General features: G+C 45.7%; 1 protein-coding gene across 14 annotated transcripts in view; it reads right to left on the bottom strand.

Annotated features, from left to right (window-relative positions):
- Window positions 1-25251, bottom strand: part of Nedd4l (neural precursor cell expressed, developmentally down-regulated gene 4-like) — a 333347-nt gene that overhangs the window by 287264 nt on the left and 20832 nt on the right. The window contains exon 1 of one of the 14 annotated variants that reach the window (XM_030250636.1): window positions 3487-19477. The exons of the other annotated variants lie outside the window; for them this stretch is intronic. Coding sequence (XP_030106496.1) covers window positions 3487-3513 — 27 coding nt within the window. The 5' untranslated portion in view covers window positions 3514-19477. Of the gene's footprint in view, window positions 1-3486; window positions 19478-25251 lie in introns of those variants that run through there. 14 annotated transcript variants of the gene reach the window in all.

Genomic DNA, 25251 nt, shown 5'->3' with positions numbered 1-25251 from the left:
GCTGTGAGGGGAAACAAGGACCCAAGAAAGCCAGACAGGTGCAGCCTCAAAAATTCCTCTGCATAAAGCCATGCTAGTTGTATAACAAAGTCAAAACATTGAGAATCGGCACATAAACAGGTACCTGACAGTTGTTGGGCCAACCTGAAAACAAGCTCGCTTGACTGTCATTGGTGTATTGTAATTCGTGACTAGACAGTAGGATAAGTATCATAACTGTCACACAAGAATGCACATAAAACTCACCATGTCAAGTAGTACGTGATGAGCCTTTGACCCTAACGATTGTGAGTCTGAATCTTATCAGGCAACATGGAGCCGAGAGGGGCCCATCAGAGTGACTTCTGATTGGGTTAGCACCCCCAGAGCATCTATAGTAAGCTCCTGCCTCTGTCCTTCCCAAACTAGTCACCCGAGGCTGCTGGCTGTGAGCACGTGTTCACACTATGGCTTGGAAAATATGTGTGAAAAGTCAGGGGTATCAGCACACCTTTTTCATGCTGAAAATCTGAAGCTCAATGGTATAAGCCATGTGATTTCCTTGCAAACCTGTAAGAACCCTGCAACCTCCCCATGCCTCCACAGGAAACCTGAAAAGCTTTTGAGAGCTCAGGAAACTGCTGAAAGAAAATGGGGGTGGGCCCTGAGATGCGAGGACAAGATGCTGATGGCCACGGTGAATGACACACAGTCCAGTGACACTGTAAAAAAAGATGCTGTCCCTATTGTGTAGATGAGGAAACTGGGGCACAAGAGTGTGCACAGAACTAATAATAATAATAAAAAAAAAGAAACAAAACAAAAACAGAAGTTCTGGATCCAGACAGCTGTCATCAAGAGCTGAAACAGTTCCCTGTATTCTCAGCAGCCCACGATCAAAGGCCTGAGGTGAAAGGAATTATGGGGAATAGAGAAGTCATGGAGAAGAGAGCATCGGCTCCTCTCTGGTCTCTTAAGACTGAGAGTCCTCATGGAGGGGCCCAGCAGAATGACTTCTGATGGGGTTAGGACCCTCAAAGCATCTCTGTGCAGCCTCTGTCTCTGACCTTCCCACTTCTGCAGGCTGATACAAAGGCACCCACCTGCCTGACATCATGGCAGCCATGACGGCTGGCCTTCCTGATCAGGGAGACCAAATCTTTCCAGTCTCTTCTCAGAAAGTCCTCTGCTTAGCCAAACTGTAACCCTGAGCTCTCCCCGCAGACAGCTTAGCACTCTGTACTCTTAGCACTCTGTACTCTGCCAGATTCTTTTAAAAATGTTCTGGATAAGCCGGGCGTGGTGGCGCACGCCTTTAATCCCAGCACTCGGGAGGCAGAGGCAGGCGGATTTCTGAGTTCGAGGCCAGCCTGGTCTACAAAGTGAGTGCCAGGACAGCCAGGGCTACACAGAGAAACCCTGTCTCGAAAAACCAAAAAAAAAAAAAAAAAAAAAAAAATGTTCTGGATAAAACTAGGCGGAGGGAAGCCACACTGCCACCAGCTCTAGTTTGATTTCTGTTAAATGCTTCATTCATTCATTCATTCATTCATGCCTCACTCTGTAGTCCAGCCTACCCTCTACCTTAGGATCCTCTGAGGAACCTCTTTTTGTTGTTGTTTTTTGTTTGTTTGTTTTTGTTTTGTTTTTCGAGACAGGGTTTCTCTGTATAGCCCTGGATGTCCTGGAACTCACTTTGTAGACCAGGCTGGCCTCGAACTCAGAAATCTGCCTGGCTCTGCCTCCCAAGTGCTGGAATTAAAGGTGTGTGCCACCACCATAATGTGCTATCTTATCTAAGGGTTTTATCCTAACACAGGGCCTTCACTTCTGAATAGATACCTAGAACCAGATATGCAAGGACTGGGATGTTTTGCATAATTATCTGGTGGTGTTGAGGGCCAGAGTGGATTTAATGGTAGCATTTGCATACCAGAGGTTGACTTAAGAGGTTCCTCAGTAGGTGACGCACGCCTTTAATCCCAGCACTTGGGAGGCAGAGGCAGGTGGATTTCTGAGTTCGAGGCCAGCCTGGTCTACAAAGTGAGTTCCAGGACAGCCAGGGCTATACAGAGAAACCCTGCCTCGAAAAATCAAAAATGAGATAGCACATTCTGGGAGACTGACGAGGTAGAGGAGACACCCAGCTTTTGGTTCCCTGCTCCCTTCACCAATCAAAAGAACTTCTTAGCTGGTGCTTTATTAGTTCAACTAAGCATGGATTTATTTTAGGTTTTCTGTTTCTTCCTCTGGTGAACACAATGTTTCTCCACTTGGAGCTGGCCCTGCAAGTCGCCTGCAAGTGCACACCCTGAGGCCTGGGCGACAGTTCAGAAGGACAATCTAAGGCTCTCTCTTTCTCTCCCTGTTCTTGACAGCACTCTGAGAGGAGCTGGCACTAAAATATTATTCCACACAGTTATTGACAATGGTCTCGTTTCTCTGCCGCTCCCCCCCCCCCCAATCAGGATAAAAGGCCGCAGAGCTGGAGGGCTGTGCCATAATTCTTAGGAACAAAACGCTCCTCATGGCGTTCTCTTTCTCTCTTGTACTTGAAGGCAGAGTTCCAAATGCTTTTGCCTCTTGAGATTTGCTGGCCGCATCTGAACTGCTAGGAAGAGTTGGCTTCGATGCTCAGAAGATCAGAACCTTAAATGGCCAACGGGTAGAGAAAATCTCTCCCCAGTTATGACTGCCACCTGCTCTTCTTAACAATTTGCCATGGTGATAAAGATTTTTGCAAGGCTCAAAAGAATTCTCATCCCAACATGGCTGCGGTCCTGATTTACAGGCATTTATGGGCCTGCGGGAAGGATCAATCTTATTTTTCCACTATAAAGGAAAAAGTCATTATGCTGGTGGAAATGGGCAGCTGTTTGCAGAACCTGCTGAGGTTTCTTCATTTCAAATGGAACTTAGGAGGTAGATCCATAAGGGGGAGGGGGCTGAAGATATGGTTGATCACCGAATGCCTTAAATCATCAAACCTGCCTGAAGAAGTAGGTCTATACACAAAGGCCATTAATCCACCATTTCCAGGCACAAAGCTGCTGACTATATACTGGACACACACACACACACACACAGATGGAGGAGTTCTCAGCAGAAAAAAAGCAAACTCATCCCAAAAAAAGAGCCCCAAAATGTTAAGCACTTGACATCCTGAAAACCTATAACCTAAACTTCATGACCACACAAAGCAGTCTTCTGATAGAATTTAAGGTATGTAGGCATATCACTCCCAGTATGAAATAACAGAAACTATAGAAATGCCTACAAGGAACTGGCAGTGACCTTCAAGCTTGGTGCCATAAATGCTGAAGTCCCCAGCAGACAAGGGTTCCTCCACTAAACTCCTGGGGTGGGCTGATCCCTGTGCTGTGTCTCTCTCTCTCTCTCTTAGATCATGTGAGCACTGGGAAGACCATGGAATTCCAACACCACCCACAGTCGTGAGAAGCCATCTCCTTCCCCTTTCCCACCAGTGCCTGAAATTGCCTTCCATACCTGTTCACTTCCCAGTTCCCTCACCATTCTAGACTGCTAGAATCCCAAGCTGTCTGACGATCAAGAGAGGAAGGAGCAAGATTCCAGCTGCAATAAAGCAGAGGTTGAGGGTGTATGAATGAGAGGAGTCTCGTACATAGGATCTGTGTGCATAATAAGGAAGAGCAAGCCAGGTGCAGGGGTGGGGTGCATGCGCAAGGGTGAGCCAGCCATGCACAGAGAGATGCACGATGCTAGTAACTTCAGTGCCGGGCTAGCCACTGTCCACACTGTTCTAGATGTGTCCAACCTATGGCCCAAAGGCTAAACGCATCTCAAAGTAGCTATTCATGTTGATAAACACATGACATTTACATTTATAGATGTCATGTGTTTGTGTTGGCTGAAGAGAACTGGTGCACAGGCAGGTGAAAATGGTCACAACTTCCAGGAGAAAAGGGCCATTGCTTCAGGCCATCAAATTCCTAGAACAGAGAGCAAAGGACCTCCAGAGTAAACGGAGGCTTCACTGGGGGTGGGGGGGGGGTGGGTTAAAACTTGCATTAAGGGCTTATTTAAGGTGGGTGGAGATAAGAGTTTTATTTCTTACAAGTCTTACAGTATTTGATAGATTCAAAGACTAGAACAAGGACTTCACATACACTTCTCCACCTCTCTCCTTCTCCCCGCTTCCCTTCCCCACCCTACTGTTTTGTTTTGTTTTGTTTTTTCAAGACAAGGTTTCTCTGTGCAGCCCAGGTTGTCCTCTCTGTAGACTAGGCTAGTATAGAGAGTTGACTGCCTCCGCCTCCACCTCTGCCTCCCGAGGGCTAAAGGCGTGTACCATCACAGCCTGGCCCTTCACATCTTAACCATCAGCAAGAAGATCAAGATCTACTGAATATACAGTCAAAAGCCTCAACCTCTAAATTCCCAGAAACACACCCAGATCCTTCAAGGTAACAGTTTAGACCATGCTAATGAGACAAAAACAGAAAGACATATCAGAAAGATCTCTCTTTTCAAATCCATAAGCCATGGTGGGGGGAGACTAACTTTATTGCTATTTTTAAGTGTTCTTTGTAGGCACTTATCAAAGGAGAGCAAATATATATAGCCTATACACACTGTTCTCATGTGAGAGAGACCTGAGAGATATACATGACCTCAACCGCCACCCCTCAAAATAGCCCCTGTGCAGCCTGGCCATGAGCCAAGCCATGAGCCCACCAAGCCTACTCAGCCTGGTAGGAAGGGAGCCATCGCCTCAGCTGAGGTCCATGAGCAGGAGTGAGCATGGGAAGACAGGGAAGGACCAGGAAAAAAGGGGAGCAAGTTGTTCACCAGGGCTTGGGTGACCAGAGTTACAAACAGAGAAATGTGCACAGGCCAAGTGGCGAGCTGAGTCCGTGAGAGAGACTCTGCAAGCTCTGTGGCCAGGAAGTGGGACTTGAATATGCAGACAGGGCACACAGCACTCGTGTCTGTGGCCACAGGAAACCATGAGAAGGGAAGGGGCCAGGGTTCCAAGGAACCTCAGGCTTGTCTCAACTATCTTATTGGATCCATTCAGTTAATGTGTGGAGAGAAGGGGGAGGGGGAGGAAAAAAGGAGGGAGACGGAGAGACACACAGAGAGAGAATGTTAGGATGCAGGGCCTCCCTCATTGTAGGTACACACTCTATCACTAGGTTGCACCCCAACCTCCTGTGTCCTTTTCTAACATCTAGTATCCCTTCCATATAAACACTTTTTTTAAAAATGGTGACAATTTAATGAGAGTGACTATAATTCCCACCAGCTTCAGCCTATTCCAGGCCTTCTCCATCACTCTGCCTTCAGACACTCATTTCCCTTCTAGTGTGGAAGAACACAGAGCTTGGATAACTGATGGGATTTTCCCCCTACCACAAACGAAGTCACTGCTGTCAAGTGACACATAAGCCCAGGCCACTGAGCAGCATCCCAAATGTATTACATGTCTCCTTACATGACAGAGTTTCCAGTGGACTTTCACTGTGAAACGGAAGCAGGATAGGGGCTGCTCAGCCTCCGGATAGGAGGGATGGCAGGCTACATACACACACACACACACACACACACACACACTGAGACAGAGACACACACTGCTACACATACACACACATACATACACACATACACACACACACACAGAGATACACACACTGAGACAGAGACATACACTGCTACACATACACACACACACACACACACACACACACACCCCTTCACCCGGGGGTGCTTATCAGCTGCCTTTGACAGACTGGAAAGCTGAGTAAAAACGAGTAGTTAACACACTTTTCCCCTTCTTACCAAACAGCTTTCAGTTAGTTATTCAAGATGCCTCCCTGGCAGGTTAATACTTCTTGAAATACTCCATGTTGGATATCCAGGGGAAATAATCCTAATTTTATATTTAGCAAACCACACACTCCCAAACCCTCACGCTTATAGCTGATAACCTGGCCTGCCAACTTCAATGAAGTGTCGTCATGTCTTTTTTAGTTATTGTTGGTTTGGTATCACTCACATTATTACTTTAAAAGAAGCTGTGTGTGTGTGTGTGTGTGTGTGTGTGTGTGTGTGTGTGCGCGCGCATGTGTATGACATTTGACATAAGAGACTAGTCTTTTGGTTTTAGAATAAAGGTCAGAATTTTTCGTTTCCCCTTCAAATCTGTGATTCTTAAATTGCACAAAACTTGAATTTGAGCCACTGTGGCTTCTGTGCTTTTAAAAGTTTTCTAGATCACAAAAGTTCTAGTCCTTATCTCCTACCCATTAATTCTGTGCCATCCTCACGTGACTTCAGCACTTCTGAAGTGCCACCATGTATTCCAGGCCAATGGCTCTTTCCCTGTCTGTTGACACTTGTGACTTCTGCTACGCCCCTTGGATACGCATGGCACTTCATGCCCCAACAGACCCACCATAGTCTCAATTCCAGAGTCACTCGGAAACTCCTCTTCATTCTACACAATCTCTGCAACTAGGAAATTACACACATATCCGACTCCAGCACCCCACTGTCTATCTCACCCACAGTGAGAGTCTACACTGCTTTACTGTCTACACTTCTACCTCCTTTGCTGCCAATGGCCCTACATAGTTACCTACCTTGGTCTGAAAGGAGGGGGTGGGTGGCAAGAATCAGAGGATTCTCTGACTCCACCCTTCCCATGCCATACCACCTTGCACCAGTAACTTCTTTTTCCTTCCAGTACTCACTAATCTTGACTCCCATGCATGCCATCAAATTCCCTACCACTGAACTATACCACCAGCCGTCTTTTTACTTTGGCCTCACTAGTTATCCAAGTTGGCCTTGGATTTGCAGTCATCCCGTCTCAGCCTCCCGAGAAGCTGAGATCAAAACTGCACACCACCAGAGCCAACTTACCGTGGTTCTTAAAGGGCTTGTTTGCCACACTCGGGGCTGACATGGGGCTACAAAGGACATCTAATAGGGAATGACAGAATTGTAAGTCCCCAAAATGACATTTAATGGGTGAATGCCTACATTGGAGCACCAAAAACAGAGAACTAGGGTAGAAGGGACAAAACTACCTCCCAAGGCATGCCTGGCTCCAATCGCTAAAGCTGGAATGAGTTTGTAGTCATGATATATAGATATATAGTGGGCAAAGGGACTCCTGCAGTCACAGGCAACTTCAGTGACCCATTGCATGTATGCTTCCATGAAGACAAATCTCATGCCATAGTGTGTCAGTGGAACACAGCCCTGCAGGTGAGGGACCAGGCTGCATGACCCACGTGTGAATGGAAACTCTGGCTCTTCCTCTAGCAGCTGCAGCAGCACTGCCAGGAGCCATAGCTGCTCAGGATGCCAATGTGTCTTCCAAGTAGAGACAAAGCACGCATACTACAGGTTGTAGTAGAGATGAAGTGGGTGAATTCACCCACTTCAAAACCCTGACTCAGAAAAAGCAACCGTAAGAGTGCAGATGGCCCCTGTCCATCAGCAGCCACCCAAATGAGCTATCATACATAACAGGGTCTCATTCGATAAGTATGTGCCCTAACTCATTACATATTAGATTTGTAAACGAGGAAATTGAGGGGGGCGCACTTCTAAGCAGGTTCAATCATCATCCCAAAGACAAGGGAGATTCAACTCAAAATCTAAGACGCTCCAAAGCCTGAAATCTGCCTACTATGGCGGGCTGGAAAATTCTGGACCATTCCCTCCATCGCTGTGTCAAATTGTAGTCACCACACTTCAAGACACAGACCAACTGCTGCAAGGCTTATAGAGAACCAGGAGGATGGTAAAGGGTCCTGATGTGGTGGGAGATGCTCATGGGGCACAGAAGGATCTCAAAGGGCTGTCATGAGAACTTGGGCTCACAACTGCTTATTTAGGTTTATAGTGGAATAAGGTGTGTGGGCCTCATGCACAATGTAACAGAGACACCTCAGAATGAGGACAAGGCTACTCTCCTCGTAGAGTTAGTGGGCAGCAAGGACATGCCACCATCAGTTTCCTGCAGAGGTCATCGGTGGGATCTCCAGACAAAAGGACATCCCAGCTCTCGTGGAAGATGAGAGTCTGCTGGCAGTCAGTTTATTCTCCAACAGCGTGCCTCTATAAAAGATTTTCTATGAAAAGAACAAGAGGAAAGGTCCAGAGATCTCACTTGCACATTCAGTAAAACAAATCAGAGGTGTTAATGTTAGTATGACAGGAAAGCGTGGTTGGCTCAAGAAAATGGAATAAACCAAGCCAAAAAAAAAAAAAAATTCTTTTGAGACAGTTTCACTATGTAGCCCTGGCTGGCCTGGAACTCCCTAAGTAGACCAGGTTGGCCTCAAACTCAAGATATCTAACCTGCCTCTGCCTCCTTGCCTCCCACATGCTGGGATTAAAGGCATGTAACATCACACCCAGCCCAACAAATGCTCTTTAAGTTTTAATAGATCTTATTATACAGTGGCCCAGGCTTTTGAGTCTCCACATCAACTCTCAAAATAATTTGTAATAATTAAGCAATACTATCTTCGACCAAGCCTCTACATTTTTCACGTACAATTTCCATGGCCACATCATGGTTACAGCTCAAGAACAGGAATCCCTCAAAATGTCAAAATCATCCCCCAAAGACTGAACTCTGTCCATCCCTGCGAGGGACGGCTACCTGAGAACGAGGCTGCGCTAGAGAGACAGGGCCTTTCAAGTTGTAGTCAGCATCAAATTGTAAATGACATTACCAAAGCAGGCCCAATTCCAGTAGGTCTGTGCCCTTGTACAGGGATACTAAGGGGACAAACACACAATGGAAAAAATGTTATGAGCAAAGGGCCATCAATAAAACAAGAAGAGAGGCACAGAAGCAACCAGGACCACACCTTGATATTGGGGGTCCTAGCTCCCAGAAGTGTGAGCAGATATCAAAGTGTCACTTACACTTATGGCACCTTGATAATAAGGTGACAGACCTAGCTCAGCGCTGCCGTTCTGATGATACTACATATCCCATCCCCCCTTGGTCCTCATGAGGTCTACTGGAAGCATCTGAATCTAGCGTCTCCCAAGAGTCAACGGTCATCCCAAACCGCTTATCTTCCTGTCTCCCGCACCACCCATCAGCCACTCCCAAACCTTCAGCAGCTGCATCTTCTCCAGCCATTTCCTCTATCAACAGAGTGAGAAGCAAACCCCGAGTTGGAGTTGGACAGGGAGACAATGCATGAGAGTTAGGCTTTCTCTGAGACCACAACTTGCAGACATAGTCAAACAAAGACTGGAGTATTCTCTAATTCCCAGGCTGCTGCTGCAGGGATACACAGACCTGTCCGCCGCTGAACTCGAGGCCCCTGCTATGGTGTGAGGCTAGCAAGCTGAGTTGGCTGAGCATCTGCGGAATTTGAAAATATTTAAGCTCTTTGTCCCCCACATGAACTGGAGCCTCACATAAAGACATACTAAGTGAAAAAGCATATAAATATGCCAGGCAGAAATATGCCAGGCGGTTGGTCGGGTGAAGTCATTACCACACTTGAACCACAAGTTTCACTCAGCTTCCTCACAGCCAAGGTCACCATGGAAACCAAGCTTTTACTTACCCAGGAAGGGGGCGGGGCACTTCTCTAAACAATTTAGAGTAGGCACGGGACAAGAAAAGTAATGCTCCAGGTGCATTTACACAAAATATGACCATAAAGTTCTTAACCTTTTCAATAACAGATGATATGTAAACGGTCAGCCTTGGGAGATCCATTCCATAAGAAGCTTTATAGAGAGACCAAATGGTAACAAAATAGCAACTGCAGTTGAAGTTCACAGTAGACAGTCTACAGGCTGTCAGGAACATGAGCCGCCAGCACTGGGTTTATAACACACTAGTATGTCACAGTCGTCTACAAAATGCATCATCTAACTACTCGCACATTGGACTGGCCATGATCTGTTCCATACACACTTCGTGCATGTAGTGAAATACCACACTGTATGCTCATAAACAGGCAATTACTACACTACACACGAATCAAAATGAATACAAAAGTTCTGAGGGGGTGAAAGTGGGGTTTTCCATAAAGATTTATTTTATTGATATGTATGTGTGTGTACGGGTATGTGTGTGCGTGTGCGTGTGTGATTCCCAAGGATTCACCTGATGCGGGTTCTAGGGACCAAGCTTGGATCCTCAGAAAGAACGGCAAGTTCCACGCACTGAGCGTCTCACCAGCCCCACAGGTGAGAGCGTTTTACCTACCCCGATCTTATCACCATATGATGAACATATATACTGAAATACACTTACTTAAAAATAGGCACATATAAAAAGGAAAGCTTCAAGGGATTAAGTTTTTTTTTTTTTTTTAATTTTATTTATTTTATTATTATATGTAAGTACACTGTAGCTGTATTCAGACACACCAGAAGAGGGAGTCAGATCTTGTTACGGATGGTTGTGAGCCACCATGTGGTTGCTGGGATTCGAACTCTGGACCTTCGGAAGAGCAGTCGGGTGCTCTTACCCACTGAGCCATCTCACCAGCCCCCGGGATTAAGTTTTTTATAGTCTAAAACTTTAAAATGCTTCATGGAAGCATCCGGGTAAACAAAAAAGGCTCCTATGAAGCTAGGGTACGGCTGTCAGCAGTGTCAGCCAAATGCCAGTGTACAGGTGCCTTGTGGGGGGCCGGGGGGAAGGGGAACAGTGGCTGCTGCTTTTGTAGTGAAGTGACCCTGAGAAAGACCCACACCATTTTCTGAAAGAACTGTCCCGGCAGACTTCAACTGGCGCCGAAAGTCACAGAGACACGAGTATTGGTGTTCTACTGGTAGGAAGCAGGCTGAGCTGCCATGCACACAGCTGGTTGAGATTCACTGAAAATGATATAGATGTGGTCTAGTGAGTGCTTGGTTGGTGCCTAAACCTTGGAGCTTCGTGCTACAGAGCCTTACATAATATAGTAATTACACACTTCCCCCCCCCAAAAAAAAACATGTGATGAAGTTTTAAGATTATCCCTCCACTAATTAATTGCTTTGGATTAAGAAATGCTTTTCTCAGTAGAAAAGAGGAAAAAAGTCTCGGCAGCCAACTCAAAGCCTGGGTTACACTTAAACCACATGGGTCATGTGATCCCCCGGTCCCTTCTGATGTAGCAGAACAAACCAAAAAAGTAAGGGACTAAAACTCTGGGCTCAAGAATTCTTCTGTAAAGTTTTCAGAAAGCAACAGTTTTGGGGCTGGGGAGGTGAGCTTCCCAATGTCTAAAGGCCGAGCAGAAGATTGAAGCCCCACAGATCTTATTCAAAATAAAAGACATTTTCAGTAGCTAGTCCTGGCTTGTAGTCCCGGTGCTGAGAAAGCTGAGACAGATGGATTCTATCTAACCAGCCAGTCCAGCCTCCTTGATGAGTTCCAAGCCAATGAGAGACCCCTGTCTGGAAAAGAAAGGAGAAGGCACCTGGGGGTGTCCTGTGGCTTGCTCGGGTACCTGCACATGCACAAACATACACACACAAGCCACACCAGTGCACATAAACAGTATAGCTTCTTAAATGAGTCATATATTCCAATAATCCAAAAATGTCCACCCGAAGACATACCATGCAGACATCACTCTCTGATCCTGGTCTCTGGGTCTCTTTCCTCGCCCCACGCCTGCCTACCCACACATACTTCACATGGACCCAGTTGCTTCTAGGTTCTTGGGAATTCTTCTGATGTCTTTCTTGAAGATAACAGCAAATATGAAAACCTTCTTCTTTCCATCTCACCGCTGTTATCTGAGCAAGCTAAACAGTCGTTAATGAGCCGGCTGCTCCAGAGGCCATTCCTTCACAGAGGTATAGGTAGCAGGCATTCCATAGAACCCAAAGAAGCTCCAGTTGAAGGGTTTGGGTGCTTACAAGTCAAGATGATGGACATAGGAAGCACAACTCAAACTTCACTATCTGAGCAAAATCAGCCAGAACCGAGGAGTAACACCCCATGTTCTAAATGAGGTAAGACACGAAATAATAATTATCAGGAATCCCATCATCCACTGGCCAAGCAGCCAGCTGTAAAATCTGTACCATCTGAGCCAATGCCAATGATTAACAAGCGCATGTGTCTCTCTCCAACCTCCAGTTCAGGGTCCTGAAAAACCTCTTAGGAGGATCTGTGGTTAATAAGCCTAAAATATTCTTCTCTTAACAAAGGAAGACATAAGTGACTAGTTCCAAGAGTCCTTTCAGATGAGAGCTACAGATGCTATTCTGCAATCAATACAGAACCAGTGAGACTTTACCAACCACACCAGCAATGGGGCTCCAGGTCCCCTTACCAAATGTCCCCTTTCCATGTAGAGAAATGTCAAGGCTTAGGATGATGACATTCTGTCTAACACTTGAGCTCCAAGCCTTGAGCATTCTTTGTCTTTGCAAAGTCGCCAGTCTCTTTACTTCCCGTTTGCCCATTCATCTTGTACATCTGACCCCATCTTTCCAGCCTCTCCCATCAGTCTACACCCCAGCCCTTCAGACATTAATTTTGCTTTTTCTGCTTTGATGATGTCACTCTCAGTCCCACGCCTCCTCATGTCCACCCCCACCCCCGCCACATTCCAGACTGTGTCTCCGTAGCCTGGAGTACCACATCCCCGCTGTTGCCTGGCACGCTGCCCTCCACCTTGACCCATTGTTACCACCCTAGTGGCCCATACAGCTTTCCCTATCTGCATCAGGTCCTCACATAGCCAGTTTGCTATAATGGTGAGATTTAACATCTATCTGCCCCACCGGAAATTTGCATGCACTTCAGTCCTAGTTCCCATCGCCTCCAATGTGACTGTATTTGCAGACCAAGACTTGAAAGACGTTAGGCTAAAATGAAAGCATTAAGGAGGGATCCTATCCAATCTGACCAGTAGTATTACACACACACACACACACACACACACACACACACACGCACAATTAGCCTATGCACACATACAGACTCCAGGGGTATGTCTACAAAGAGGCTTCCCGAGGACATGGTGTGAAAGCCCTGTCCTCAGCCACCTACAAGCCCAGGAGACAGACCTGGAACGATCCTATGACACCCTCATCTTGGACTTCTAACACCTGCAGAATTGGGAGAACATAGACTTATATTCTTTAAGTCTCTGGGATGGTGTTTTGCTATGGTAGCCATAGTGAACTAACAACAGAACTGCCCTTACCTTCCTTCCACAATGCCAAAGCTCACCCAGTTCTCAGCCGTACCTCTGGGAATCCTGTACAACACCACTAAACCAGCAGCTCTTCCTTCTGTATCTTTGGGCTTGCCGATTTTCCTGTCCGTGGGTTCATACATCACACATCCTTATACGGCTGGTTGCTTCACTTCATTCCTTTCAAGGCTCGGGACTATTCATGGTATAGACACACAATGTTTTGTTGTTCACCCTCATCAGTTAAAGAACACCTGGGCTGTTTTCACTGAGTCTGAAGTCACAACTCCATCTTAAAGTTTGAACACAGCAGGTAGCTGGTTGGCTCTGGCTCTCAAAATGCAGTAAGACAGAATCAGCAGGAGAAACAGCTCATGCTATATCACCACACAATGAGGTTTGGGTATTATATTAATATTAATAGCAATTTCTACACACACACACAATTAATTGCTCCTTTCTTTACAATCACAGGCTTTCTGTCAACAATCACCAAGTCTCAGTTATCATAAAGTGCCACACTAGATCTACATATGCTATTAACAGCACATATAAATCACCATTTCTGTAAGCCTTGACCTATTAAAATGTAGGGCTGGAGAGAAGGCTTAGCGAGTAGAGGGCCTCCTGTGCAAGCCTGAGAACCTGAGGTGGGAACCCCAGCATCCACAAAGTTGATGCTGTAGCATGCACCTGCAACCTGAGTGTCCTACAGTGAGATGGGGGGTGCCTGGTGTGCACTGGGGTGAACATGAGAGCCTGTCTCAAACAGGGTAGACGGTGAGGACCTCTCCACACACACACACTCACGCGCACACACCATGTACACAGATACACACATAAAGATGAAAAAGAAATATTTCTACTTAGGATGCAAGTTCCTAAAAAAAATATTTCTCCCTTTAAATTATTCCAAGAAACTGACAGCAAAGAACCCTTTTTTATTAAAAAAAAAAAAAGAAAGAAAGGAAGGAAGAAAGAAAGAAAAGAAAAGAAGAGAAAGGAAAAAAGAAGGGTGCCCCGCAGAATGGAAGTGCTTGCACTATTTGTTTATTAAAACTTTTTTTAAAAAATGATTTTATAATTTAAAATGCAGCATAACATTCATAAACAGAATTATTCCAAATATGCCAAAGAATATTTATTAGAAAATAGAACTGGAAGCCAGATGTAAATTAAAAACACAAGCCTTCAATCTCAGCACTGGCAGAGGCAGAGGCAGAGGCAGAGGCAGAGGCAGAGGCAGAGGCAGAGGCAGAGGCAGAGGCAGAGGCAGAAGCCTGAGGCCTGAGGCCAGTCTGGTCCACAGAATAAGTTTCAGGACAACCAGGGTTATATAGTAAGATCCTGTTTCAAGAAAACAAAACAAAAAAGGGGGGCAGGGAATAGAACTAGAATTAAAGATTTCAAGTCATATCTTTAATCCTGGTTTCCATTCGCTATCTGTTCCATTCCTTCTTAAGACAACATAAATGTCTTTATTTCAGGCTAAAATAAAACGCACAGCCCCGGTCTGTCAGTTATAATGAGAAATTATTAGACTGGGCTGTTACAACCAAACCACTAGAAGGAAGGTGTGCTTGGGAAAAGGGTAATCTGAATTGCTATGGAGAAACTGCTGGCCAGACCAGACAATTCAGCATAGAGCAGGCCAACATTATTTTTTAATTGAAGATATCTTTTATTTGGGGCTGGAGAGATGGCTCAGTGGTTAAGAACACTGTCCTTCCAGAGGACCAGGGTTCAATTCCCACCACTCTCATGACAGCCCACAATCATCTGTAACTCACCCTCACACAGACAAACATGCGGGCAAACTGCCAATGCACATAAAATAAAAAGAAATAAGTCATTAAAAATAAAATACTTTTATAGAATATATACACACAGTGTGTGTGTATATATATATATATCACAGTTTCCTCTCCCTGATCTAGTCAGCCAACTCTAATTATCTTTTTCTATGATAATTAAGTTAAGTGCTCTGAAAGGGAGACTGAAAACACATGGATTCAGAGGAAAAGCAAGAAGTAACAGTGTAAAAACATACATACACACATACACACATGCACACATGCACACACACACACACACACACACACACACACACACACACACACACACATTACCACGGCCACACCGGTTTCTGCTTCACTTTGTTCTGACTGAATTGATTCCAGCATCCAGATTTTCCTGTGCTCAAACATCCTTTGGGGCAAAGAACAAATTTCCTGCATGGGTTTTCCTTCCAAAGCAGCATGGTTGTTTGCACTTTGGGATGCATTTCCCCAAATGCGATTCCACTTCCAAAGCAAGGCCACAGACACCTGTTTCGCTCACACAGCAGTTTGCAGTTCGTGGAGAACAGCATATATAGCAATCTGCACATGGTCACTTTGAGGAGCCAAGCCCAAAGGACACTTCTTTCTGGAGTGACCATGCTTGGAATTGGGGTTGCTTAAACTCACTAACAATGGTCACCTGTTCTCTGATCTCAACTTGGCCTCTCCTGCTCCCCAAGGAAGTCTTATTCTTCACAGCTGGGGAGGAGCTGAAGGGGAGAACAGTTGTCCCAAGTCCACTCCAGCTGCAGGAGCCAGCAAGCACCGCAATGCAGACAGACCCCTTAGCTTATTTTTACTCTGCCTTCTCTAGCTAATAAGTACAGCCTTGTTCCTTTGCTTTCTCTCTAGGAGGCAATGGTGGGAAGGAACAAACCTGACTCCCCACTGAGAGAGTTAAGTGTGTGGTAGGAGAATTGGGATTGGGCCCTAGAAAGCAGCAGGGACAGGAATGAAGAACTTTTTCCTCTTCTCTACAGTCAGGTATTTTTCTTAAAATAAATTTGGGTCCACCAATTATCCAGGAAGGGATTCAAACTGAATGATAACAGGTGGTGCCCCACCATCCCAGACCAAAACTGTCTTTAAGGCTGAGGTCTCTATCAGAAACACCCCTGTTGGTGTTGCCTGTGCCAAAGCCACAAGCTCTACTGAAGAGCCTACAGCCTCAAAGATGATGATGTCAAGGCCAAAGGTTTGACCAGAGTGTCAGCCTTGAATGAGAGCTTTAGTGTGGATTAGCTGCGCACTGCAGAGCTGGTGCCTCGAACCCTGTCTAGGAATGCTCCTTAACTAAAGGCTCTCCCAGACAAACGCTGGGGTTGCATCCCCCCCCCCTGCCCTCCCTCACTTCCTTTAGAATTTTAAAGATTTATTTTATTTTATGTGTATAGATGTTTTGCCTGCATGTACATTTAGACTTGCCAACCTTGTTCCAACTAGTGTTGAGTAAGCAGTTACTACAGGACACTTGTCAACTCTGGATGTGATTATCCCATGTCCTTGGGCTAACTATTCCCTGATGCTTCTCAAAGGGGTTTCCTTCATTTTTTTTTTTCCTTATTTACCAAGAATGTGGTCCTTGGACGGCTGAGTCTCGGTCAGCACTATGCATTTTGGGTGTTGAGCTTTGAGGAGAAAGGACTTCTGTGGCCAGAATGGCATGAGTTATGAGTGTGGTGGTAGCTGTCATGGGAGTGTGCACATACAGCCTCGGTTACCAAACTCAGAGTGCTTAACTGGGCTTCAGGCCCTGACCCCAGGATTGTAAAATTAGTCCTAACACTCTACAAGGCTACTCTACTACTCGGATTCCTGTTATGTGGATGAAGAAACTGAGGCATGGGAGGGTCATGAGTCACCCAGCTCATGACTGAGAAGTAATACATCTCATTAGGATGCAGGCAGCCTACCTCGAAACCCTTGAGGCTGGGGTCCTATAGAAAGCTGCTAAGGGCCATATGTGAACTGGGGACATTTATGGTCTTCAGAGCTGAAGGTTGCCTGCGGGGGGTGGGTGGGGTGCAGCTAGAATCGCAGGAGCAGTTTTGGGGTGGATGGAGTCATGTCACTTCCTGTGTGTGTGTGTTCCTGTTTGAGTTAGCTCTATAATTCTGACTGGGGAGCTGGGTGGAGCACTCTCTGCTTTGCCTGCAGATCCAGGTGTTCTCCCCCGTTCTCACACCTTGCAGCGCAAGGGCCTTCAGTAACTGCCACACCCAGCCCCAAATGCTTTCTCCAGCAAGAAAGAGGAGCACTTAGCATCTGTACTGCACAGTAAGTGTCTATGACGACAGTCCCTTTTTTGTCTTGCTTAATTTTTTTCCAAAGCCACGTGGGGTTATCACTTTCCCTCAACAACAGGGGTGAAACAAAGCCATTTATGGCATGACGAAGCCCATTTCTACTCAGCCCAACCCAGCCGTCAGCTTTCCGGCCTTGTGGTCCCACTAGGTCCCAAATGAACTAAACAAGAAGTGACCTAGCCATAATCACCCTTCTCCCTCAGAGAAAATCAGATTGCACAACAGCTCCCTTCATTCTTCCTCAAGACGAGAGCCCCTACCTCTGATTTATGTTCTCTACACCACCCCAGTTCAAACATTCTCTCCTTAAATACCAGGGCAACATAGATGAAGTAACTAAGTAGAGCATCGTACTGGCTGGTTTTGTGTGTCAACTTGACATAGGCTGGAGTTATTACAGAGAAAGGAGCTTCCGTTGGGGAAATTCCTCCATGAGATCCATCTGTGAGGCATTTTCTCAATTAGTGATCAAGCAGGGAGGGCCCCTTGTGGGTGGTGCCATCCCTAGGCTGGTAGTCTTGGTTCTATAAGAGAGCAAGCTGAGCAAGCCAGGAGAAGCAAGCCAGTAAGTGACACCCCTCCATGGCCTCTGCATCAGCGCCTGCCTCCAGGTTCCTGCCCTGTGTGAGTTCCTGTCCTGACTTCCTTCGGTGATGAACAGTGATGTGGAAGTGTAAGCTGAATAAACCCTTTCCTCCCTAACTTGCTCCATGGTCATGATGTTTGTGCAGGAATAAAAACCCTGACTAAGACAAGCAATAACTAAACTGTGTCTCTTAAGGGTAGGGAAGAGAGCCCAGACAGTAACTGCTTGCTATGCAAACATAAGAACCTGGATTCTGAACTCCAGACCTCACGTAAAAAGCCAGGCGTGAGGCAGGTGTGGGGCGGGTGTGGTGGCATGCACTTGTAACCAAGGTGCTCAGGTGGCAGAAGCAGCCATATCCCTGGGGCTCACGGGCCAGCCACCCTGGTCTAATCAGCAAGCCACAGGGCCCTGTGAGAGACTGTCTCAAACACAACTCGGAAAGCTCCTGAGAAATGATACCTTAATTTGACCTCTGGCCTACACACACACACACACACACAGCCATTCATTTCCCAGCCAACTTAGGCATACATATAAGAAGACTAATACCCTCTCATTTCTACAGGGCCTCTGCCCCTACCCCAATTTAACCTTTCCTGTTCCATAATAAAAAACACAGTGCCAGGAATTTGATTACCATACAAAACCCAACGGGGCCTGTTTCTACTCGGAACAGTTCCGAAGATGCAAGCCTCCTTCTCCCACCCTCCCCATCTCTGTCCACGCCCTGGAGCTCAGCTCTCCCCGGTAGACCTTCGCTTTGCTAATTGCTACAATTGTAAGCACCGGCTTGTTTTCCTATGTTACATAAGACAGCCTGCAAGAAGCCGCCGGGCATGAACAATGCTATTTTTTTCCTCATGAGCTCACTTAATGCTGGACGTCACTGATCTTGAAACAACATTTTTCAAAAGAAGTTTATTTTAAATTAAGATACTTCCTGGACTCTCAAAAGCCCACTTCATGGCATAATGGCATAATTCATTCTCTCTCTCTCTCTCTCTCTCTCTCTCTCGGGGAATTTCTTCTAAGTCAGATGAAAGGTTGTCAACTTCCCTCAACCTTAGTAAAAAGTAACGTTTTTTTTGGTTCAGACTCTTCGCCCCTCATTTGGGGAAGCTGTTTGGCATATTATGGGATGCTTAGCAGGATTCCTGGCCACTACTCAGTAGCTGTCAGTGGCTCTCTCCGGTCTCTCAGAGTGACAACTAAAATGTGCCAAGTGTCACCAAGCATCTCTGGGTTGGACCAGTTTTCCAAGCCAGAGATGCTTGGTGACACCTGGCAAAAGTCTTCCCCTTGTGGTTTATGCGTGTAATCCCAGCCTCGGGGGAGAAAGCAGGGAAGACAGATCCTGAACTCCCTGATTAGCTACCCTAGCCTATGTGGTAAGCTCAGACCAATACGAGATCTTGCCTCAAAAAATAATAAATATCTAGGAGGGATGGATGTGGTTGCCCCATTACATACTAACTCCATTTTAACTCTGTGTGTGTCTGTGTGTGTAAGCTTCTATATCAGTTCCCATATGACTGTTTTTTTAAAGATTGATTCTTTTTATCGTATGTATATGAGTACACTGTAGCTGTACAGATGGTTGTGAGCCACCATGTGGTTGCTGAGATTTGAACTCAGGATCTTCAGAAGAGCAGTCAGTGCTCTTAACCGCTGAGCCATCTCTCCAGCGCCCCCCATATGACTTTTTAAAAAAAGGCTTTAGTGTTGATATTTATCCCTCACCATGCTCCCTCTTTTACCCTTCCCTCTCCTACCCTCCCCTAATTTAACCTTACCTGTTCCAGTATAACATACACAGAGGCAGGAGTGGGTTACGTCTTTTGGAGTCGTTGGCCACTGAGATCCCATAGACATCCACTACAGACTATTGTCGTCGATGTGCTTGGTTACCATACAAAACTCTACAATAAGACTCACGTGCATACTTGAGTCAGGCAACAAGAGAAATCAGGCTGGCGTCAACCTGGAAGCTCCACTCCTACTGGTTAGATTTCACAGTCCTGAGGGGTAACATCTACACCATCAGAGAAAGAAAGGGACCGTCACTCTTACTCAGCTGTGAGCGCTGCAAGCCAATGGTAACCGGCTGCACAGGGCATGCCCACTGGCATCATAGGAGTGACCAACCACTCTCCGCTTGGATTTGAGTCCTGCCCTGCATGAAGAAATCCATCCTTATCTAGCACCACAAACCAGATAGGCAGCCCATGGATCCTAAAGGAGAACCTACTACTACCATTCCGATAAATGGACATAGTGTTAGATGGACTCCTGATTACACTCATTGATCAGTGCATCTCTCAACCCTTATCAGAGAAGCTTCTATTTGCAATTGATAATGATTAACCTATATAGAGATCCATGAGCTGGAGAGATGGCTCAGCGGTTAAGAGCACTGACTGCTCTTCTAGAGGTCCTGAGTTCAATTCCCAGCAACCACATGGTGGCTCAAAACCTTCTATAATGAGATCCCATGACCTTTTCTGGTGTGTCTGAAGACAGCTACAGTGTACCCATATATATATAAAATAAATAATTGTAAAAAAAAAAAAAAAAAACAACAAAAACCCATAGAGATCCACAACTGACCAACATGTATAAAATAAGAGACTGCGGGATGCTCAGCCCTAAATGGGATGCCTATACCCCTCCTCCCTCCTCTCAAGGCTAAGGGATCATTGTAGAAGAGAGGACAGAAGGAGTGTAAAAGCCAGATGTGGTGGAGGACTACCGAGAAACAGTGCATTCTGAAAACGGCCCCGAAGCTGCATATACAAACGTAGAGCGGTGTGTCAGCATGTGGAAGACCTGTACAAGCCCAAGACCAAACCCCAGCATGAAGAGGGCACATGAAATCTCACCTCTAGGCATGGAGCTGTTGGCCACTGCTAGCTGGGACAGGGACAGTCAGGTTTCTCTAAAAGTACAGACTCTAAAAGTAAGTTTACCATGCTCCAGCGGATGTCCACACAGCCATTGGGGCAGCACAGGCGGGTCTTGATGGATTTAATAAAAAGAAGTAAGAACACAAAGGAAGGGAGAACTGGTTGTGGGAGTGAGTGAATATGATCAAAACATACACAGAACTGTAAAAGAACTAATAAAAAATATTAATTTAAAAAAAAAAAGGTGGTAGCACCCGAGGAAAGACACCTGAGGGGGTTGGGGTTTCGTTTTTTGTTGTTGTTGCTTTTTGGCTGGGTCATTGGTTGGCCTCAAATAGCAGCATGCTTTCAAACATCTGATTTTTAAGTGTTCACTGGTTGCTTTCAACAACTACTCAATAGAGATGTTTGCACAAAGAAAGCTAAGTCAGATCAAAAAAGTCCATTCTTCATAAAGGGGCTATTTGGCAAGCTATCAGATCAAAGCAGAGTGTATGTGTGGTGTGTGGTGGTGGTGATGATGGGGTGAGGGGCAGTGGTGAGGGTGATGATGGTGTGTGTGTATGTGCAGTGGTGGTGCTGGTGATGATGGTGAGTGTGTGGAGGGGGTGGTGTGTGTGGTGTGGTGGTGGTGATGATGATGGTGTGTGTTGTGTGTGGTATGTGTCGTGTGTGTGGTGTGTGTGTGGTGGTGGTGATGATGGTGTGTCTGTGTGTGTGTGTGTGTGTGAGTGTGTGTGTCTGTGTGTGTTGGGTGTTGGAAGGGGGGACCAGAAGCTACAGTTTTACTCTGTCCGTCCAGGGGCTGCTGGACTGATGGTTTTCACAACCATCATACAGGTGGGGAGAAGAGTTGGAGTAAGGGCTGAGCACACCCATGGCACTATCATTTCTACTGAGATTCCAATGTCTTCCTTGAATAACCGTTCTTGAGACTATTTGAATCTTTAATTTCCACAGTTCACAAAACTTCATATTAAAAGGCTTTTCTTTTCTCCCCTTATTTCCATGTATCATTGTCTTACTTTATTACGTGACCTGTTACATTTATGATTTTTAAAGCAGAATCTAGTAAGCACGGACGCGTTAGTTCCCCCTGCTGCTACTATAAATCACACTTAGTGGCTTATTTACTATCTGACGATTCTGAGGGTCAGAAGTAGAGAGTGAGAAGGCAATTTATATAAATAGGTCATATGTGAGGCATGGGTACATGAATTTATTTGCTACAGCACCATTTTATTACTAATGTGTAACCAGTAAAAGAACATGAGACACACATACACACACACTCGCACACTCGCGCGCGCGCGCGCGCACACACACACACACACACACACACACCGAGTTCCCTCCATTTCCTACTTTGACAGAGGCTGCTTCCCTCCATCAGCACCACAATCTCATCTAAGATCCCAGCATTCCCCGGGGCAGCTTCCTGGATTGCACACCTCACTTCCTGTCCACATGCTGCTATAATATAGTATCCCTTTCTTCTGTCCCATTGCTCAGGAGCTCCAGGACGACACAAACCACACTCAGTCACTGTGTGGACGGTCACAAGAGCTGGGAAAGTATGGAGGAGTCCCACAAGCAAGTCACTTCACTTTCTTGTACAAACATCCATTTCTTAGCTATCAGACCCAAGTCCGTGGGACTCTGACATGCATCAGGTGTGCCCTCACAGACCCCCAGCCAGGTAAGCTAACACAATCCTACATGCCTACCCCCAGCAACTCACCCTACTTAGAAATTGCTTTAACCAGCAAGGGTCTTGAGAAATGGCTCAGTAGTTGACTATTCTAAAAGACCTGATTTCAATGACTAGCACCCACATGGGACTGTTTAAAACTGCCTGTGCCTGTAACTCCAACTCCAGGGGACCCAACATCCTCCTCCAGCCTCTGTGGGCAACTGCACTCTTATGTACATATCCCTGTAGACACACGTAAATACAAATAATTAAAAACAAATCTTTTTTTAAAAAGCCTTAGCCATTAACTGTCAAGTTAGCTCACTGCCTGTGAGTCTGCTGATGAAAGGAACAGGGCCCTGAGAATGCTGGGAAAGACTGGATCTGAGGTGTTCACTTCCGGAAGTCTAATGTCCACATGGTATCAGATACGATTGTTTATCTGAAAAACTAGATTCAAACATCCTGTAAAGGATATTGAAATGTAGATCCCCTCTAGACCTTATTAGTCAGTTTTTCATTACTGTATTGAAACACCTGAGGCAGGATAGCTGTATAAAGAAGAGATTTCTTTAGCAGCCTGTTTGGTCAGCTAAAAGTACAAACAGCATGGCACAAACACTGGTGGCAGTCCCCCAAAAAACAATGGGAGTTAATATTCTAAACAGGAAGCCAGCATTGGATAAGGTCCAACATCCCTCTAGAATTTACTGGGGTCCGGTGAGAAATATCTTAATCCCAGTCGAGGGCACAACATTAACAGACCCAGAACTCTCTACAAGGCCCAGTCCTCAAAGATTCCCTTCGACATCAAGAAGGAAGCGTCTAGCACAGATAGGGGTCGGGGTAGGGGAATCACTTCTAAGCACAGCACATGAGTACACTGGAACTGTACTCTGCCTAACTGACTAAACCACAAACCACCCATGTCCTAGCTAACTCAATGCAGTAGGTCATGCTGGAGAGATGGCTCAGTGGTTAAGAGCACTGACTGCTCTTCCGAAGGTTCTGAGTTCAAATCCCAGCAGCCACATAGTGGCTCACAACCATCTGCAGTGAGATCTGATGCCCTCTTCTGGGGTGTCTGAGGATAGCTATGGTGTACTTACATATAATAAAAAAAAAAAAAAATCTTAAAAAAAAATGCCACCAGTTGTGGTGGCCCACACCTTTAATCCCAGCACTTGGGAGGCAGAGACAGGCAGATTTCTTTCTGAGTTCAAGGCCAGCCTGGTCTACAAAGTGAGTTCTAGGACAGCCAGGGCTATACAGAGAAACCCTGTCTCGACTAAAGGCGTGCGTGTACCACCACGCCCGGCTAACATTATTATTTCTTTGCCAAAACTAAATCACATTTAACTTCACTGTAAGAATCTGGGTCTTAAATTATTTAAGTACTAATCACTTTAAAAAAATATTAGACTAAGGGGGAAAAAAAACCTTTAAACTCCACTGGCTATGCACAAGATCCAAGTTTACAAATATTAGCTCAACTCCAAACAAGCTCTGCATTCAGCAAGAAATTCTAGTTTTTAATTTCCTAGTATGCTGAAATCAATGGTAATCTATGTAACTTCGGTGAAAATGGAGTCTTCGGAAAAGGATTGACCCCTTGAGATACACACACACACACACACACACACACACACACACACAGGGAGACAGAGACAGAGAGAGTCAGAAAGACACAGACAGAAAGACAGAGACAGAGAGACACAGAGACAAAGCAGGGAGTCGAAGCAAATAGTCATGTAAATGAAGTAACAGTAGAGGAATTAAATACAAGTACTGTGTAGACATCCACCAGTAACTGCTGCTTCCTCCCTTTTTCTACGACATAAGATGTAACAAATTTCTTCCCTGAGGCAGATTTTCCAAGGCAGGAAGGAGTATTCCCAAGGGTAGGCGCTCTCCTTTTGAATAGTTTAACCACCAGGACATCTTCTGAGCCTTGACGGTCATAACTCTACACACACACATCAACTGGAGGTCATCAGCCAATACCTTCTTGGGCCTTCTCAGCTGGGGCTGTCACCATGGAAGCCTGCATCCAGTTACAGCCACTAAAGTGAGTGGTGGGCAGGTGTGCTTGCTCACCCGGGGGATATTAGTTTCCCAAACCAGGTCTTGGGTGTCTCACTTAGGGAAGACCACATTACTAAGGTGCTGTTGGATGTAATGGGTCTGATCTAACAGTATTGAGTAAGGAATACAGAGAAACACACTGGCCCGTGGTCACACCACTCGTAGTAAAGACAGGATCCCCAAAAGGCTGCCCTGAACAGAGGTGCTCACTCAGATGGCCATGCACGAGCAGCCTCACTCTTTAAAAATAATTCATATTCGTTATTTTATCATCATCATCTTAGCTGAGAAAAAGAAAGAGAAAAGGGCCAAAGTTATACAGAAGACTTTGGCAACTTCAAGTCTGGGCTCTATCTAACACCTGCACTCAAACAGCTGGTAACTGGTTGCTGTTTGCCTTGGGAAAAAAAAAGCCACAGCAAAATCATTTACCACCTGGGACATGATTAAGGTCTTCTAGCGGTGGCAAGGGAAAGAAATGTTGCTAAGGAATGAGAAAATAAGCAGGTAAATGAAGTATGTTCATTCACCGAGGGATTTTTCTGTATCAAGCTACCTTTAAAAGCAAAGGCTGGGTTTAGGCAAAATCAAACCAACAGTGAGCACGATGTCTTAGATCTAAATGATCTCAGTGGGGCTAAGCTCCTGGGGCCGGGTGACAGTTCTTCACATCTGAC

The sequence above is a fragment of the Mus musculus genome, chromosome 18 (genome assembly GCF_000001635.26).
Source record: "Mus musculus strain C57BL/6J chromosome 18, GRCm38.p6 C57BL/6J".
NCBI lineage: Eukaryota > Metazoa > Chordata > Mammalia > Rodentia > Muridae > Mus > Mus musculus.
The sequence above is the reverse complement of the archived record's forward strand: the minus strand, read 5'-3'. Positions and strand labels throughout refer to the sequence as shown.